Source organism: Fringilla coelebs, assembly GCF_963513975.1.
Source record: "Fringilla coelebs genome assembly, chromosome: 20".
Taxonomy (NCBI): Eukaryota; Metazoa; Chordata; class Aves; order Passeriformes; family Fringillidae; genus Fringilla; species Fringilla coelebs.
In genome coordinates this window covers 8,471,994-8,491,919 of record NC_140046.1, presented here as the reverse complement: position 1 = coordinate 8,491,919, position 19,926 = coordinate 8,471,994, and the positions used below count along the sequence as shown (strand labels likewise).

General features: G+C 46.0%; 1 protein-coding gene across 2 annotated transcripts in view; it reads left to right on the top strand.

The window, feature by feature from the left end:
• The window catches only part of CASTOR2 (cytosolic arginine sensor for mTORC1 subunit 2), a 114,391-nt gene extending 94,769 nt beyond the window's left edge, over positions 1-19,622 (top strand). For both annotated transcript variants that reach the window (XM_084219185.1, XM_084219186.1), the window contains 7 exons: positions 8,176-8,369; positions 9,135-9,267; positions 10,470-10,593; positions 11,115-11,225; positions 12,554-12,636; positions 14,781-14,875; positions 19,078-19,622. In XM_084219185.1, coding sequence (XP_084075311.1) covers positions 8,176-8,369; positions 9,135-9,267; positions 10,470-10,593; positions 11,115-11,225; positions 12,554-12,636; positions 14,781-14,875; positions 19,078-19,143 — 806 coding nt within the window. In that variant the 3' untranslated portion in view covers positions 19,144-19,622. The remainder of the gene's footprint in view (positions 1-8,175; positions 8,370-9,134; positions 9,268-10,469; positions 10,594-11,114; positions 11,226-12,553; positions 12,637-14,780; positions 14,876-19,077) is intronic.
• The last annotated feature ends 304 nt before the right edge of the window (positions 19,623-19,926 follow it).

Sequence of the window (19,926 nt, the reverse complement as noted above, 5' to 3'; positions counted from 1 at the left end):
ACATGACACCTCCAGTGTTTCATGTCAGACTCTCCTGTCTCATGCAGATATGTGGGCAAATGTATAACAGTGGAGCTTTACAGCAGTGTAGTCTCTCTTCCCTAAATTTTTTTATAAAGCCCTTCTGGGGAGCTGCTGGATCAGAGTGGCTGCAGAAATAGTTGTGATCTGGGGGATGGTGGATGGGACAGTTTAGGAGAAGTAGGTACTTTACATCCAAAGTTTCCATCTGTTTCAGAATATTCACTTGCCCCTGCAGATTGTTTACATGGACAGTGAAGCTGATACAGTGTCTGCTGTAGCTGCTGAGGTGGCTGTAAATACCCAGTATTAAATCCCTTGATGTGTCTAGTTAGGAGTCATTTCTCTCTCTTTGAGAACAGGGCTTGAAAAAATTCCCTGGGTGACCTCAGTGCTGTTTGAAGCAGATTTTTGAGTCTACTAATTTTTATAAAATAAAGGTGGAATGAATGTGGTTATCATTTCTCTCCAGTAATGGGCTTAGAGGACTCCCTTGTATGTGGCTGTAACAGTGGTTTCCATTAAATGGACATAGGATCCAGAGAAGATGTGTAATTCCCTGTGTGTGTAATTTGTCCTATTCACATGAATAGTTGAAATTTCAAGGTGGTTATTGTACTGGGTAGAGCTTGTATTGAATTGAGAAAATTGCACTGGGTACATTCACCCATTCTAGTGTAATCCATAAATAGCCTTTGGAGTTAATTACTCCATAAATTGAAAGAAAATCTGTAACAGCAGACAAGGAGTAGTACAAGATAAATGTCATGCAAGAAGTGAGGGAAGATGCACTGCTTGAAATTGCTTTGGGAACACTCCTAGGAGCCGTGGGTTTGGGGAGGGCTGCTCTGGACTGGAGGCAGCTGCTCAGAGCTCACAGAGTGGGATTGGACAGGCTCAGGGTGCTGGCTTTTCCCTAGAGTGCATTGTCTTTTGCTTACTTCTTTTCATTTTCTTTCTCTTCCTCTGCCTGTTTGCCTTTTATGGTCTTGATAGTGGAAATTAAGAGACCTTTGCTTTTCAAACCTACCTGATTATCCCTGGAATAGCACTAGCACAAACAGCTGCCTCCCTCAGAAACAAAGAAAGATGCTCAGAGAGGTCAGAACAAAACTTCCCAGTCCCTCCCATGCTAACCCATTTTTAGACATTCAGATCTTTGTGCAGGAATTTTCCATGCTGCTTTTTGTTAGCTGTGAAATGCTTCAGTTGTGGGGTGTATTTAAACCTCTGCTGAACAGGTCAGCTGGTTCTTGGCAGCAAGGTTTAGAAGAAATAGGAGGTTTGTACTCACTATATGGGTAGGAAACTGAGGCACAGAAACATTGAGGCCAGATATATAAAACATCAAGCTGTTACTTCCTCACTGCAGAGTGTGTGAGTTTATGAACTTAACAATGTTCTTTTGACAGTTGTGTGAGTGGGATAAAAGCTAAATAGGAAAATGAGATGACAGGTTTCACAGCTTCCCTGTTGAGGGTATTTGGAATTAAAAAAAAACTCTCTGTTTTGCATGTTCTGTTAGGAGAAAGTGTCAGAAATACAGAAGCATACAGTTAGAGGTGGCAAGGTTCCCTGGCTGTGGATCCAGTCCTGTCGAGATGCCCAGGTGCATCAAGAGCAAATCTGAGATGCACAAAGAGCAAAAAAAGACACAGAAATTGAAGTTTGAATTTACTAATTTTTATAAAATAAAGAATGTGATTGTCTTTCCCTCCAGCAAAGGGCTTAGAGGACTCCCTTGTCTTCTGTCCCTGTTCCTGGAGAAACCTGATTGTGAGGCTGTTTCACTGATAAGAAATAATAAACACCTGAGTCCAAACATGAAATACCATCTCAAGTGCCTTCAATCCAGACCCAGAGAAACTGATATCTGCCCATGGCAGGTAGGTTGCACTGGGTGGTTTGTGAAAGTCCCTTCCCACCCAAACCATCCTCTGATTCTCTGATCACCAGTATTGTCCTCTGAGGAAGGTGACAGCTGACCAAACCATTAGCATCAATGGAAAAAATGGCAAAAGCTGCTTGGTCATGGGCATGCTGACTTCTCCCCTGGATGATCTCAAGCTTGTTGGCATCTAAGATGATTTCAGCTGCATTGGAGCTGTGGGATTTTCTTTTTCCTCCTGTGCACATAAGCAATAACTTTTTTAGACCTAATAATCATGTTCCTCAGCTCAAAGCTAAGTGATGAGCTTCATCTTGCTTGGCTTGTACTCAGATCCCAAGTCCCTTGGTGTGGGAGTGCTCTGTGGCACTCAGATCAAACTCACACCACGAGCCTTGTGCCTGCAGCCACCTCTCTCTGCTGCAAACTGCCCACGGCATCTTGCTTACGATTTATGTGGCAGCAGAAATCCCTGCTCACAGTTATAAAGTGTAAAGCTAGCAGCTTGTGTTTTGAGGCCAAAAGAGAGGCTGTTTGCATCCTCTGGGAGGTCCTGATTTGCAGTGTAACATCCCCAGGATGTTTATGCTGCCCTGTGTGCTCCTGTGGAGGAAGCACAGGGCTGGATCACTGGCTTGTCCATGGACAGAGCAAAGCACTCTGCAGGAAGCACTTGCAGAGTGGTAATGACACAAAGCTAGCCTTTGGACCAGCTATAGAGCTCTTTCTGGATTTTCAACTGATAGATGAATAAATATCTTTATCCTGCTTTAACCCCTTTCACTCAGCTTCCTGGAAGTGAGAAACAGAGCACTCAATTTCACAACAGGAAAGGAACATTCACTTTGCCTGATTTCTCAAAAGAAACAAGATTCAGGTGTTGTCTTCCACCCACTCTCCCCTCAGGATTTGGAGCTCATATGGCCAGTTCCCACAGTGCCTGAAAGAATAAAAGTTTCCTGAAATGTTTCCTGAGCAGAGATATCCAGGTCAAATGTGTGTTTTCTGCAGATATCAGGGGACATGCCCTGGGCATGCCAGCTCCCTGCTGATGGCTGGGGCATGGCATGGTGTGCTCTGCACCCACCTGCTGCACCCATGGCCCCTCCAGCCCCTCCAGCCTGGAGCTGCTGACAGAGAACTTGGAAAGGCTCTACAACCTCAAATAATCCCTCACTTCATTTGAAAAGGGGATTTTAAAACTGCAGGGCAATGTGGGGAGTGGGAAGAGAACCCTTTAATGAGCATAAAGATCCTATTGAATATATATGTACATATAAACTGTGTTGCCACTTGGTGGCATTGGGCAGCAGCTCTCCCAGTATATCATGATTTCTGCAGTTGGCAGCATTTATATTTTTAATGACTTACTGCTGGGGTCCTGATATTGCAGGAGCCTTTTTCTCTATCGTTTTAGTGCAAGTCAGACTCTCCCTGCCATTTTTGCAGAGGGAAACTATAAAAGGTGAAATAAATACAGTGTAAGGTTTCTAAAGGCAGAACACTGGTCAGAAAGTCCACAATATTTTTTAATTTCATTATTTTTTAATATTTGGAGTTAACTGGGGCTGGAAACATAACTCTCATTATGATGAATCAAATGAGCAATTGGTTCATTCAGAGTACCAGGAGAAATCAGGGAATAGCACATCCCTCAGAGCACTCTGCTATAATGTAAAAGTTTGTGTACTGAATGAAAATAAGTGCTTAGGAGATGATCCAACATACCACACCAAAGGAAGAAAGCAGCTGAGGGTCTTCATTTCTCTCCAAGCACTGTGATAAATCCATGATTTATCTACAGTTTCACTTGGAAGCTGAGAGGTGTCTGCTTGCTGTAAAGTTGGAAGAGTCCACAGAAAACAATTCACAGAGTGTCTTTGTGGGGGGAAGGGAGTTGGCAGGATGTAGTACAGGACTCACCCAGCTATTGGTGAAATGCATTTCTCTTGTGGAACTGTGCATTTTCCAGTTATTTCCCCCTTAGCTATAACCTTTCCATGAGAAATGTGAACCCATTTAAACTAGGTACAGAAAAGGAAAAAAAATTCTGGTGGTTTTGCCCTTCCTCAGAGCATTTTGCACATGTTCCAGTGTTCTTTTGGAGAGGTAGGGCTCTCTCCCAGTGCTGTGCCTCCTGCTATGCAGGGTGTTTGAAACTGAGGGGTGTTCAGGGTAGAAAATGTAGGCAGAATGAATGTTGTTTTTCTGATGTTGTGCAGACTGACACAGGGTTGTAAACCTGGAGATCTTCCTTCCCTGCTCTCTGTGACTTCTTTGGCTGCTTGCAAAGACCCACGAGCTGGAATCTCATCATCATCCCAGCATCTTCCCAAGGATATTTTAGGAGCAGCAGCTCACAGTATTTACAGCATTGCATAATGCTCCAGCAGCAGCAGTTCAATCCTATTTGGGATTCAGCCAATGTTTGTTGTCCTCCTTGGAAATGGTATTGATTATTGGAGCTCAGGAGCCAATTATGGCCACTATGATACTCACCACCTCACATCCCAGGCTGATGTGCTGGGGAGACTGCTCTTCTTCAACTGTGGCTGCCAGTGAGGCTCTGGACAGACTCCATAGCTTGTAAATCATCTGTGCTGTGAATGAGCAGTCACTCACATCCTAAATGTTTTGACATGCTGGCTGGCTTTGCTTTGCACAGGGACTGGCATTAGTTTGGTCCCTGTGCCAGTGGAGAGCAGCCCCATGGGCTTTTGGAGAGCAGCAGCACTTGGTACCCAGTGTTGCATTGGCATGGAAAATCATCTGGGACTATCACAATGATCACATCTTGTTGAGGCTGGTGGTGTTCCATGGATGGAAGAACAGCTTGAGTCTGGAATCCTGCTCTTTCTGCCTGTGGTTGTTGTCATGTTGGGCAGCAAGTGGTGGTTATGGAGCCTGCAGGCAGCTGAGCTGCTCCTGGTGCCTTCTGCAAGGCCTTGCACAGCAAAACCAGAACAATCTTAAGGCTTCATCCCAATGGAAGGTCAGAATGAAAACCCTGATTATAACAAACGAAGCCCAAATCTCTGCCCTGTTAGAGTCTTCCTCAGCCAGAGTTGAGGCATCCCCCATGATCAGAAGTGGGAGTGACTCTGATAAACCAGTTGCAAGAGGATCTTGAGAACCCAGCAGAGATTTCTGCCCAGTGGAAGGACAATGGATGTGGCCATGCTGAAGCTGTGGGGATCTGGAGATCTGTTCTTCTGTGGGGAAGGTGGTGGTGATGGAATGTGGGCAATTCCTCATTTTGCTCTTTATTTATTACCTTGCTCTGCCTGAGTCTGTGCTAGTGTTACAACTGGTGTTCTCAGCTTTCTTTGGGTTTACAGCATTCAACAGCTTCCTGGGCAAAGCACCATCCCACGTGGCTTATTTAATGCTATTTAGAGGAATTTGTTGAGCCTTCAGCCTAGGTTTGCTTCATTAAAATTTGGGCTGTACTTTTCTGTCTGGCTGCCTAGTGGAAACAGTGTCCAAAATTGGTATTTCAATCACTTCCTATATATTTTTCCAAGTTAATTGAATCATGAGAAGAAGGTTACTTAGGCAAATGCAATGGCCCTTGTCATACTTCATAGGGCCTGTTAAACACATAAACCCAGAAATTATTAACACTTCCCAGTAGATACAAGTGCAATGAGCAAATCAAGCCTTCCTTTTCCCTGAGGAAGAACTTGATGAGGTCTTCTTGGGGCAGCTCATCCAGTGCAGCTGCTGCTGGAGTGAAATGGGATAATGCCACTGTCCGCCACAAAATACTGCATCTTCCATCACATCCCTGGCCCAAAAGTGTGTTTAAACTGGTTTTTAATGAATTGCAGTCCTTATCACCTGTACAAAGCAGGAATATCATCTACTCTGTGTATAGAGCAGAGAATGAGCTGTGATCTCACTGCCAGGAGTGAGATTAGTGGGCTTGGGCACAGCTGGGATGTGCCTGCTGCAGGTGGGATCACTTGGTGAGAACAGGACCCTGGCACATATGTAGCTCAGCAGCAGTTGGTTTGAGCTCCAGCTTCTCCATGCCAGGTGAAGCAGAAAGCTTGGACTTGGAGGTGCTTTTCTGATGCAAAGAGCTGATGAGAAAATGGTATTTTGCTGCAATAATTTGCTTCAAGCACCTTGCACAGATCTCTCTGACATAACATGCTGTTGATTAATGCACAAACTTACCTCCTCTCCCAGGTGTCTAGTTTTCATTCCATGTAAGCTCTGTTTATTAAAAAAGAAACATTGGCTTATGAAGCTAAACATCAAAATGCAGAAGCAGAACCCTCAGTGTGTGTGCTCAGGGTTGTTTTCATGCTGCACACAATTGAGGTTACTGAAGAGAGCAAAATGTGTTTGTTATTCAGATCATTTTGGGTTTTCAGTGCTGTCAGTGTCTCAGGGAAGGGATGCCTGAGGATCCAGGGTGAGGTTAGGAATTTATTACATGGTGTGTGGGGCTGTACAGAAACAACCCCAAAGATCTCATTGAAGGAGAAAGAAAGGATGGAGGAACCAGGAGTGTGTGGACATGGAGATGTGCAAGCACTCGTTTAAAGTGCCAGAGTGCTGCTGTAAGAGCAGCAGTGCTGGGCTCTGTGCTTTCAGACTCCTGGGCTGCATCTCACCTCTGAGCTGAGTGTAAGCCTCCCCTGGCACCTCTGCTGTGTCCCTGCTGGCTGGAACTGCATCTGAGATCAGGTTCCTCACCTCAGGTAGATTTAGCTGGGATTATGTATTTGTTAGTCTGGATCTGAACTGTTTGTTTCTATAATTTGCCAAACAAAAATCAAAAATCCAGAGAATCCTAGAGCAGTGTATGCCTTCATTCCAGAGTCTGCATCTGGATTTCTGGGCTGTTAATGTATTAAGGGTTTTTTAAAACAGTTAATAATTTGTATTAAATTGTTTAGCTGCAGATTTTTAATTACTTAACCAGAACAGATTAGAAGCAAGTGGAATGGGATCATTCTTAGTATTTTCCATTTCCAAAGTAATTTGCATTATCTTTGCATTATTATTGCTTACTTTGTAATCCCCAGTATATGTGTTACACCATCCATCCCTTGCAGAGCTGTGTGGTGGTTCTGCTTTAGAGATGGAGGCAGGAGCCCACAGATGCACAGGGTACCTGCTCTGCATCTTCAAAGATTAGGGATAGTGCCCAGGCTGCTCTGCCAACCTCCATCTCCAGTCCAGGAGTACAAAATTTGGGTTTAGATTAGAGTGGGAAAAGGGAAACAAAAGAGGTCAGAACAGCTTGAGTAAAATATTTGGAAAAATTGTGTGATAGATATTTAAGTCCAAGACCACTGTGCTACTTTGAAAGTAAACCAGCTGGAGAATCCCCATAGAATTACCTTGAGAGAGATTTCAGGTTGGAGTTACAATTTATTAGAAAGATTGCAATAAATGCAATGAAACACAGAAGACTGGCACCCTGTTGGTCAGGGTGGTGTTGACAGTCCTGTCAAATGATGGTTGCAGTCATGCCATGGTCCTGTGGAAGTTCTGGTCCTCTGCATCCATCCAGTGGTGGTGGTGATGTTGAGATTCTATAGCTCAGGTTCAGGCAGGAATGCTCAGTATCTCCCCCAGGGTGGGGAGCTTCACAGTGGAATGATGTAATAATGTGAGTCATGGGAGATTTTGGGGAGTTCTTGATGGTCAAAGTTACAACTCCTGCTCTGGTGATGCCCACTATCAGGGATTACCCACTTCAGGACGGCTGTGACTGTGCTGGTGCTTCCTCAAAGTGGAGTTATCACAGCTGAGTGATTGGTATGAAAAAGAAACACTCCCCTGCCTTGAAGGGTGTAGCCTGGGGCGTCAGGTGTGGGATGGGCAGCTCCTGCAATCGACCTATAATGAACAGTTTGTCAGGAATAACGTAGAGGGGAGTAGAATACACGGTTTGGTTAGACCCACATTGGTACTCTCCTTTTGTAACCACCCAACCACCACAGGCTATTTCCACTTGGGAAGGTCAACAGAATTGGTCACTGGCATCCAAGTGAAGTCACCTGCAGTTCCCTGTTTTGTCCTTGACAATCTGTGTGAATCCTGCCATGGAAATTGATATGATCAGTACATGAAGGAGTGTCCCAGTGTGAGCCTGTGGAGCAGCGTGGGAAGGCCGGGAGGTTGGGATAGGGGGGCTCATCTCACTCCTTGCACTGAGGTCTGTGCTAAGCACATAATGGCACATGGTGGACCTGGCTCTCTCTGCTTCTAAAACAAACCTCTGTCCTCCCCTTCTGTCTCTGCAGAGCTTCCTTCCTCGGAGCACTTGAGCGTGGCCGATGCAACGTGGCTCGCCCTCAACGTGGTGTCTGGTGGAGGCGGCTTCTCCAGCTCCCAGCCCATCGGAGTGACCAAAATTGCCAAGTCAGTCATAGCACCCCTAGCTGACCAAAACATCTCAGTGTTTATGCTCTCCACCTATCAGACAGACTTCATCCTGGTAAGAGGACGTGAGGGGACCAGGCAGGGTTATCGCCACCAGATGAAAATTCAGCTGGGCAGTTCTGGGAACAAGTTGTCTGGGAGTGGCAGAAGTACCAAAGTCTGCTTTCCTCAGAGCTCTGTTCCTTGTAGTTAGGCCCTCTGACATCTCAGGAGCTTTTGCCATGGGATGCAGCATTTGTTGTCATGGGTTGTCTGGTGTCTAATGCTTGCTGAGTCCACACAACAGTCTCACCTCAAATGGAGATACTGGTAGCACTTCCCACCATCACTCAGAAATTGGGTTCTGAAAGTTAGAGCAACATAGTCTCTGCTGTCAGGTTGGCTGGTGATGGCCAAGAGGCTCCAGAGTTGTTTTGGTTATGGATAGACAGACTGTCTTTCTGTCTCACACACACATGTGTGTGCCTTATTTCCCGAGGATACAACACTGAAGAACAGGCAGTGCTGGAGCTGTTGCAGCAATGCTGGAAAAAAGGTGAAGCATCTCCCACTTAAAAATCTCCACATTCTTTTTACAGTCATAAAAGCACTCTGGTGCTTAATCCTGCTGATCCTCCCAGGGGTACTACCAAGTGTGCTTCTCTTAAGATACACCTAAATGCTAACTCCAGCAGGAGTCGTGTCCACTTTGCTGTGCCCTCCACTCCATTTGTCCTTTCTGGTGCATACCCAGATAGTACCATAATATGAGATACCCAGATAATACCATACTATAAGATACCCATAGCACCATCCCCAGATGATCCTGTTGTCCCCCCAGGTGCGTGAGCGAGACCTGCCCTTCGTGATGCACACGCTGGCTGCCGAGTTCACCATCCTCAGAGTAGTGAATGGGGAGACAGTGGCTGCTGATGACTTTGGGGTAACAAATGGATTTGTCAAACCAAAACTAGGTAAGGACCAGCTTGCCAGGGGTTGGGATGGAAGTTCTGCCTCCTAGCTCCCTTCAGCATTTGGATGAATATTTATCTTGTTTTAAGATTGCAATCCTACAAGCCTCTCTGAGTACAACCAAGGTTTTTTGAGTAGGTTCTTAACTTTCTGAGCAGTGCTAGTAAGTTTGGCTGAATTTTAGCCTTCTAATGTTGGTTTTTCTAGAGAAGACATGCCTTTGGTAGGACAGAAGGTTAAAGTGCAGTTCATTGCTGTTGCAAAAATAATGTTGTCTGCAGCCCGTATTTCCACACTTCAATATTCCAAAGGAAAATGGCTTCTCTAAAAGCTTGTTTAAATATTGCAGTGATGCACTGAAGATCAAGGCCACAAAGAGCCCAGGGCTGTACAGAACCTCAGGACATTTGCAGGCTAAAGGAGCAAGTATCAAGCCAAAGGGCACAACAGAAAAAGGAGCAACTTACATACATATGCTTACCTACAGACATGTGTGTAATTTTTTGTCCATAACCAGACAAAGCAGGGATCAGTTATTATGAAGTGCCACTCAGTTTCATCACTCAAGAGCTAACAATCACCTTGTTTAAAAAATGAGTCTTGAAGAAAGAAAGCATCAAGAAAGGGCCCAGTGAAACACAGTGTTGATAATGCAGCAGTCCACAGTTTGCTGTGTTGCTCTCTTAGGCTGCATGCCTAATTGCTGGCTGCTTCTCAGCCACTGGCTGCAATCTGTTAGACAAACTGCTGTGTGGCAGCTGGGTTTGAATTTTTCAAGATATTATGGCAAAATAGGTCCCAGGAAATGAGGGAAAACAGGATGGACTGCCAACAACCACAGCCTTCCATAGCCCTGCCTTTTAATGGTGGAAGCCTGCATTTTTTTTTCCGTTTTCCAGTTTCTCTTGGCCCCTCATGTGGATGTACCCAGTGGCCTGAAAGCAGAAAAAGCAGAAAGCTGGGCAGGGTATGCAGGGTAACAGCACCTTATCCCTTAGGGAGAGTAGCACAGGAGCAGATCATCCACAGACCCCTCATTCCCTGTCTGAGAGCCAGCAGGGCTTCAGCAGGGAGGCCCTGCCTTAGAAATACTGTCAGCTTTCTCTGTGACCCTTGCCAGGGCATGGATGACCCAGCTGATGGGACAGGAGCCTGCTGCAGATGTGGCTTCACAGCTGTGTGTGTCTGTGTGTGTCTCTTGCAGTTCAGAGGCCTGTCATTCATCCTCTTTCCAGCCCAAGTAATATGTTCTGTGTCACCAGCCTGGATCCAGATACCCTTCCCACTGTTGCTACACTCCTGATGGATGTCATGTTTTACTCCAATGGGTAGGTCCTGCACGGGATGGGCTTCCAGGAGAGGTGTGCCAGTGTCTGGAGGCACAGATTGCTCCTCTGGGTGCCAGGGATCTGCACTGAGGGAGGGAGGGAGGGAGGTTTCACAGGCTCAGGAGGGCTGTCCTGACAGGTGGAAGCCAAACAGGTGGTTGAGGATGCCCCAAGACATCTGCTGGCTTTGGGAAGCTGAGCTTTTTCAGAGTGAGAGTGGCCATGTGGTCAGTGTGCTGCACATCCACCCAGGGCCAGAGCCTGTACAGCTGGCTGGGTTGCTGCCCCTTGGTGCCCATGGCTCCTGGCCCACAGCCTGAGAGTTTTGTCACTTGTGGGGACTGGATAGTTTTCCACCTGCAAAATAAAAAAAATCAAATCAGTATAATACAACAGAACTCAGTTTCACTTCCCTAAGTCAATGTAAGAACATTTCTGGTTTCACTAGCTATATCTGCTTTAAAAAGCCATTTTTGTGCTCTTCTAGCCACAGTTAATGGAGTTCTCTTCTGTTTCCTCAGAGTAAAAGACTCAGTGGTGGGCAACGAAGACTCGGGACATATTCGCTTTTTCTCCTTTTCTCTCATTGAGGGTTACATCTCCCTGGTCATGGATGTCCAGACACAGCAGAGGTGAGCTTTGATCTTAGAGTCACCTTAAAACAAAAAGGATATTCTCCAAGGAGCAGGAAGCAGCTTAGACTCCTCAGTGTTAATTCTTTGGACTGTCTTGTATGGGTGTCATGGGCCTGCACACCCTGTCACTTTTCTGAGTAAAATCTGACATTTTAGTTCCAGTGCCTAAATTTTGGGCTGGTCTGTCCAAGCCCTCAGTGAAATCACAAATCAATGTGATGTAGGGTTATCTCACTTCCAAAAGAGGAATACTGGAGCAAAGTGATTTTTGTACTTTTCTTCTGTTGCTCATTAGCTGTGCTTGTAAGAGCAAAACCCAAAAGGAAAACCTGGTGTAGGTGTTTGAAGTTTTCCTGCTAAAGGCCAAAATCAGGTTGGGGATGTCAGTGATGCTGTCCTCCTGCTTTCCCCTTACACATGGATGGGCTTGGTTCAGAGTCTTGTTATGGTGATAATGTCCCCAGTCATCCCTGTGCAGTGGGAGCCCAGGGCTTTTGTTTGTCCAGCAAGGAAGGAGCCAGCTGGTGAGCAGCCAGCCTCTGTGTGTGTGTGTGTGTGTGTCTGCACAGCAGGCTCTCAGGTCTGGAGCTAGAGGGGTGCTGCACTCAGCAGTGCTTAGGTTTGCTTTTGACATTGGGCCAGTTTGGGTTTAGTTCTTGGGGACAAGTCCCCTGCCCCAGGGACTTGTTTTTCAAATTAATCAATTGCCCTCCTGAAAGTTTCTTTGACCTTATTGGGATAAACCTTTGTCTGTCTTAAGAGGAGCCAGAGGGCTGGAGCTTCAGCCTGGGCTCTGGGAAATCTGGGGAGCCAATTCTCCTCTCCCAGGCTGCCTGCTCCACCTTGGGCAGCTCCCTAAGCCTCCAGTCTCCTTCCCCCTGCTAAGAAATAGAGACCTCTGCAGTGGTTCCAGGATGGGGTGGAAAAAAGCCCTGATGGTGCTCAGACACAAAGCCAGTGGTTCTGTTCACATTCCTGAGAGCAGGCATGGAAACATCCTGCTGTTCCCAAATGCAGCTCAAATTAAACCTTCCCAGTTTCAACATTTGTAAAGCTGGGACACAGCCTGTTGCTTACAGGTTTTTTTTCCCCTGCCTCTCTGGGTACCTGTCCCCACCTCCAGCAGGAGTTGCTGATTTGCCACAGGATACCTGGGGGGTCAGGCAGGTGCATCTGTCCCACCTGCCTTGAGTCTTTGCAGTTTGCCCAAGCTACTCCCCATTATTGTTGGCTTCAAACATCTCAAGGATGCAGGAAGAGCAGAATCTGACACACTGCTGTGTTTTAATTGCTGTGTTTGGTGTTCCTTTTTTTTTTTTTTACAGATTTCCTAATAATTTGTTGTTTACAAGTGCATCTGGTGAGCTCTGGAAGATGGTGAGGATTGGTGGGCAGCCTCTTGGCTTTGGTAAGTAACATTTGGAGGATCAGTTGGTGTGCAGGCAGTCAGTCACCTCAGGGCCTTCAAGGAGTATGGAAAAATCCATCTGGAGCTGATGCTTTTTAAGAGCCAGCAGCTTAACATGACTTTGTGAGCTGAGATTTTCAAATAGAAGCCTCACTCCTATTAAATGTTAACTCAAATGTCAAACTATTTGATAGTTTAACTTCTGAATATACTCCTAAAAGTGCTGCATGCTCAACAGTTCCAGCTGCATTGCATTCATCTGCTGGACTTTGGGGGTGGCTGCAGCTGGGGCTTTGGTTAAAGAGAAAAACTGGGCTAAAAGGTGGCATGGGAATTCATTGGAGATTACTGAAATCAGTGGTCAGAAAGCAGTGTCATACTCCAGTGCAGTGCTTGGGTAATTCTGTGATTCTAGTAGACTTTTTATAGATTTATAGCAGTCCAAGTGGAAGCCTTGTTCACAGGTGTGGTTCACATCCAGTCCTGCACATGTTTGCCTCTACTCAAAAGAATATTGGTCCTGAGTAGCACAGAGCAAATGCTTCATGCCTGCAGGAGTGTTCTTGTTATCTCTATGTCCCCTGCAATTTTAAGGGCCTGATCTGAATAATGCCACAAAGGCCTGATCTGCAGGAAATGCAATGGCTCCTTCCTGTGGGCTCTGAACCAGCTACAAAATACAAGCTTCAACAACATTTCTGAAAAACATGGGGCCAGTTTTTGTATTTAATTGCAGCTTCTACACCAGACCACCAAAAGTGGCAAGAAGGAAATTTTCATGTACCTTCTGTTTATGCATCTTTGAGGCAAATAGGTAGAAATAGCATGATATGTCATGGACAGCACATCAGGACATTGACCAGGCCCCTAAATATTTGATGTTTTAATCTGAAAACAGCGATTACATCTGAAAACAGTGATCTGCAACAAACAAGACAGATGAACCATTTAAATTTCATTTAAAGCCCAGAAGGCCAAGCAAATAGCCCAGATGGCAAATTGAGTCCCAGGCTGCATCCAAAGGAGCATGGTCAGCAGCTTGAAGGAGGTGATTCTGCTTTTCTGCTGTGCTCTTGTGAGAGCCCTGCACACAGTTCTGGTGTCCCCAGAACAGGAAACACGTGGAACTGTTGGAGCAAGTCCTGAGGGGGCCATGAAGTCCATGGGAGGACTGGAGCACCTCCCTATGGAGACAGGCTGAGAGAGCTGGGGCTGCTCAGCCTGGAGAAGAGAAGGTTGTGTGGAAACCTCAGAGCACCTCCGGGGCCTGAACGGCTCCAGGGAAACCAGAGAGGGACTTGGCATCAGGAACTGGAGGGACAGGACAAGGGGAGATGGGTACCAATGGAAAGAGGGGAAATTGAGGTCAGATATTAGATTAGGAAGGAATTCTTCCCTGTGAGGTGGTGAGACTCTGGCACAGGCTGCCCAGGGAGGCTGTGGATGTCCCAGCCCTGGCAGGGTTCAAAGCTAGGTTGGATAAGGCTTTGATCAGCCTGCTCTAGTGGGAGGTGTTCCTGCCATGGCATGGGGGGTTGGGATCAGAGGATCTTTAAGGTCCATTCCAACCCTTTAACATTCTGTGATGATTCTGTGGTGAAATTGGAGTGAAATCCTGTTTCAGGGGCTGCAGCCCAGGAACCATGTGTCCATGCTGACTAATGGGTCAGCATCTCCTCTTTCAGAGTTGCAGGGCCAAGTGTTCAATAACAGAGAAAAATGGATGTTAAGGATATATGGGGCTGAGCTTTGTGCTTTCTTCTTGATCATTGTTCAGTGCCTTTCTTTGGACCTCTAAATCATTCCAGTTCTAATGGTTTTGTGCCTTTGGAGAATGTGTTTTTCTCTGTAGCAAAAAGAAGGTCATAAAACTAAATGTGCAATGTATTGTTGTGGCCCAAAAACTTGATTCTGTGAGAAAGAATACATTTTATTGCAGAGATTTCCTTCTGATTGGAGCTTGACCTAGTTGAACTGTTAGAACATGGGTTGGACTCGATGATCTTAAAGGTCCCTTCCAACCTAGAAATTCTGTGATTCTGTGATTGTGAAGACAAACTTCTCCACATGTAGGCATGGAGCTGGTGAGCTCTGGAACTTTTGCAAGCCCCTGCAGACAATGTTTGATGTTTTGTCTCCCACAGATGAATGTGGAATTGTCGCTCAGATTTCTGAGCCTTTGGCCGCAGCTGACATCCCAGCCTACTACATCAGTACTTTCAAGTTTGATCACGCCTTGGTGAGTATGAATCCAGCTTCTCTGGGGTATGGGAGATCTTTTCCTTAGCAGAAAACATAATGAGAATGTCACTTCTCATCTGGATAGCTCATTGGAGTGCCTTTGCTCCAGTGTAGCTCCCCAAATTCCTGCCTTCAGCCTCCTGGCTGTCCCTGCCCTGCCTGAGAGGCTGAACCAAGCCCAGCCCTGCCCCAGGCAAAGCTGTGTTAGTGAGTTTTGTTCTCAGTCCTTACCTGCAGTGGTGAAACTTCTGAGCACCTTCTCCTTCTGCATCTGTATCTTCTATTAGAAACAGGCACAAACCCTTCCATTTGCTCCCAAAAGTAGCTGCAGGCTCCAGACCCTCAGGACAGTGCTGGGACAGCCCAGCCTTAAGGGGAAGGTGCTGCCTTAGGTGCCTCCTTCCCCTCAAGGGTGGCTCATCACAGCTGCCTTTGTGTGTTGGGAACTCTTTGGACAGTCTACCAGTAGCAGCCCCCCTGCCTTCATCTCTTGATGTCTGTGTTGTCCTAACCTGTGACCCATCTATTAGCTCTGCTGTCCCTGCATCCTCCTGGTTTTTGATAAACAAGCAATAATTGCCAGCACAGCAGGAGAAGGTGATTTTGAAGCAGATCAGATTGTTCCCATGTTTGTTCTCATGAGTGCCCATAAGCAGCTGCAGCACAGTCATCAACACAGGAGTTTTGCCATCCTTGGAGAGTTCTCTTTGTTTTTTGTACTGTGGATATTTTACTTTCTAAGCCTACCTCTGCTCTTCCTTTGTAGAGAAGACACCCTCAAAAATGAGGAATTTCCCTAGAAAGGGAAAATGCAATGCTTGTAGCCACAAATGGGATGGCATTTTTCTTGGAACCCATTTCCCCAGTTCTGAAGGAGGGAGTCAGTTGCTTTATACTATTCTTATTTTTTTTCTTAAATGTGCCCTTTATTGCATTATACTTCTCTTTCCATCACTTGCAAATTCACTCTTCAGGCCCTGCCTTTGACCTGTAAAAGCTCTAGTGGGATCAGAGCAGGTTTGGGGGTTTTATAATGACTTTGTTTTTTCACAGTTGGTGTGAACCATTCGCAGCTGATGGGTCTTGTGTGTAAAGAGTAAAAGTAAATATTATTTCAGATAGCAAAGGTCAGAGTGTTATATATGTTTGTCTTATATTTTTTAATATTAACTGTGCTGATAAGATAAGCTAATAAAACACCATTTAAAAATCAATACTGTTAGCTTTGCCTCCCATTTCTGCCCATTGTGTGGCCCCAGGTGTGCACTTTCTGTGCAGAGCACACGTTGCAGAGTGCTTCTACATGTCAAGCCATATCTGGAGAGCTCAGCCCTATCAGCTAAAATAGATCTGGAGCTGAAAACTTGCAGCACACAATTGCATGACTCTGCAGGCAGCTCCACCTTCTCAGAGTGCTCCTCCTGCTGCCTCCAGCCCCACAGATCCTGCTCCCAGCAGCTGGCAGGCTGTTAGGGGGGCATGCAGGTCTGCAGGTCTTCCTTACTCAAAGCAGTGTTTTTCTTTGCTACTTACTGCTTTCTTTATGTATGGTTTCAAAAGCCTTTTTACCTGGACAGTGCTGTTCTAGTTGTCAAACCCATCCATCCTTTGGAAGGTGCATTTTTTGCCTGACTTTGCTCTGGGTGTGCTGGCTGGGCTGGATGCTTGTTGCTCTAGGGTGATTTTGTTGGCCAACACCTGACCTGGATTTTGTCATGTTTTCCTTAACTTTGCTACCCAGATACTCAGGGAATAAATGTATCTTGAACCCTTTCTCTAAATTCTCCCTTTCTTTAATTCAGGTAGTTTGTCAGTAATTTAGAGTACTCTGTAAAAATGTACCTTTCAGTTGTTCCCTTTGATCTGATCTTTTTTTCTCTTGTGCATCTTAAGGTGGTTTTTGTTATTTTATTTTTCTTTGACCTGGGTGTAATGCTCAGGTCTTCCTGCCATGCTGTACCTGTAGGTGTTTACCCTGGTAATCAGGACTTGTGCTAGAGACAAAATCCCTTTGTTGAGATGGAAATCCCAGTGCTGAGATGGGAATCTCCAGGTCTGTGGTGAATCCCCTGGGTGATGCAGGGCCAGGCTGGAGGGAATCACGGTTACCAGCTCCCTCTAGAGAGAGCAAGGAAGAAGAGTTGCCTTTCCAGGCACTCTCTGCTCTTGCTGCCTCATGTTCACAGGTGTCTTGCTCTCTTTCACCAGCATTTTGCTTCTGAAGAGGCTGGAGCTGTGTCTGGGATGTAATTTGGAGCTTTGCTTCTTCCTCCCTGCTCAGTGCTTTGATCTGCACTGAGAAGGGAGCACAGTGCTCCAGCTGCCTTGGACAGGCTCCTTTCCTGGGGCAGGGACTCCTCCACTGGTGGCAAACTGGGATGGGTCCTACAAATCAAAACATCTGTCCTGGAGAAAACCCTGCCAAAATGTTTGTGTGGGGTGATTGATGTAATTTCTGTGCTGTTAAGGGGGTCAGGCACTTTGCAGGGAGTGAAGGAGCGCTGTGTTTCATGGAGGAGATGGGTCTGGCCAGAGCTGAGGAATCAGACAGAGAGAGCCCCTGAACATCACTGGGGCTGGCTGGGGTTAAAAATCATTGACAACCATGTTTTTTCTCGTTATCTTATGTAGAGGAAAAGAGTCAAACAGCTCCTTGCACCTCAGTGTTTGTTCAGTGTACTGGGAAAAATGATGAAGGGGAGGCAGTGGAGATTCCTGCCTCAAAGTCCTGTTCCCTGTGGGGGAAGATGTCCTGGGGTTTGCCTTCTAAACTAGAAGAGTTTGCTGTATGCTAGTTTTAAGATTATTTTCTTCCTTTCCAAATGGCTTTTGTCATCACATCATCACATCATCAGAGCTGACTGCTGTTATTCCATCTTCCTATTGGAAAATTGAACATTTTTCTTGTTATTTCTCATGGACTTTCCCCTCAGTTTTGTTAAAAGCTTCACAGAAAGACCCAACCAGTTGTATTTCCACTGTCTGAGCTCTTGAGAGTGTCCAGTGAATCCAGGTATTGTACTCTTGGCTTTAAACACCTTGTAGAGGAGACAGTTCCTTCTTCAATTTACTTGATATGAATTATATTGGCTTCTTGCAACAACTTAGGGATAATTTCTTCTTCCCTCAGTCCTCTTTCCACTTTCCAAGAGCTGCCAGTGTCTTGGAGTTTATGTAGAGTTCAGACACACTTTTTCTGCCAGATGTAACTTTACTTTTGATGTTCTTTTCTGCCACTGACAGTCACTCTGAGATATTTTGCATCTTCAGTTACAAGAGGTTTTTCTTGCAGTAAGCATAAAAAGACATCATTAATAATACAGTCTTCTATGGTTAAATCTCCTCACAAGGCTGGATTAGAAAGCATCTCAAACAGACTGGTAGCTCTCTTTCTCTTTGATGGGTGTGTTCTCCTGTCACACACTTGTAGCGTGTTTTTATACTTTGGAATACTTTGAAGTAGTTTGGGTTTTGTGTCCCCATAGTTTTCCCAAACAGTTCACCCCAGGCTGTTCCCCTTTCCCTTTACCTGTGTAGTCCCTCTCCCTTGCTGAGATCATCCCCAAATCCCCACCCTGGCTCTCTATCAATCCCTCACCATCCCATCCCCTCCATCCAGAAGCTTCGGTCCAAGGCATCGAGTGATGAGCCAGAGGTTGGGGTCAGCCCCCCAGACCTGCCCCATACCCTGCCCTAAATGTCCATCCCCAGTACCCAGAGGGACAGCCCAGCATGGCCTTCCCACCCCACTGCAGGTGACAAACCTGAGGGGCTCCACAGGGACAGCCCAGTATGGCCTTGCCACCCCACTGCAGATCCCAACCCTGTGGGGTGCCCCAGAGCCTGCTGGAGCCCTCAGCAGCCACACAAATCCATCAGCTCCTGGCATGCAAGGGCTTCACCAGCAAAGGGAAGGGAAAGGAGGGGGCAGGAGGAGCAGAGGGAAGGAGAAGCCCCAGCACAGTTGGGTTCCCACCAGCATCCACCACCCAACAGCATCTCACTGATTGTTTGCTCTGGGGGCACCATAGGTGAACAGGGCTGTCCTTGTACAGCCCTTCCTCAGTGGACTTCAGGGGTAAGCAAAAACCAGCAGAGTGTCTGCTGCCTCCTTGGGACTGGTCTGGCTTTGTCTCCTGCCTCTCTTTTCCCTGTCACCCCTTTTGCTGGAACATGACCTTTCTTTTTGTTTTCTTGCAGGTACCTGAAGAAAATATAAATGGTGTGGTCAATGCACTCCAAGTCAGTCAAGCTGAAAAGCATTAGAAATCTTCTGAGCTGGTTCCAGATGCTTTTTATTATTCTAATAATAATTATTATTATTATTCTTTTTTTCTCACAGTATTTCTTGAAAAATCTGATTACAGAGAGTGACATGAAAAGAGACTGTGGAAAGTTGAGCAGAAACAGCTCCAATAAGCCTTTGTTTTAATTATTATTATTATTATTATTGTTATTATTATTATTATTGTTATTTTATTAAATTTATGAATGAGGGGCAGGAGGAAAGGGAGTTTGTACGGTTTCCTGATGTTCAGCTCCAAGGTGAAGTGAACCCTGGCTGTGCTCAGTGTGGAAGGAGCTGCCTGGGGACACCCAGGGACACCCAGCACGGATGGCCCTGGGCACATTGTGAGAGCAGTGGGGTGGGCCAGGAGCAGATGGACAGACTGCTGCCTCAGAGAGCCCTGAAAACCAGAAACAGAGTGAAATATGGAATTAAACAGAAAAGACGTGGCATAGTACTGGCTTGTCTCCTTGCATCAGACTTCTGAGGACTGTCCATCACTGCCTGTTGAGATTGGATGCAAAGGGCTCTGTTTCCCCTGACAGAACAATGTGGTGTTGAAAAAGAGGAAAATATCCAATTGTTTGTCATATCCCCTTTTTCTTTCTCCCTGCAGTCAAAGCCTGGCTGCTCTGAGAAAGCCTGGCCAGCTCCTGGCAGGTGGGATCACCCAGACTTGTGTCTGCATTGAAACCTGGCTGCTTTGGGTCAGTTTTTTCCAGTCACTCCCTCGCTGCTCTGAGTGTTCTCCTGCCCTATCC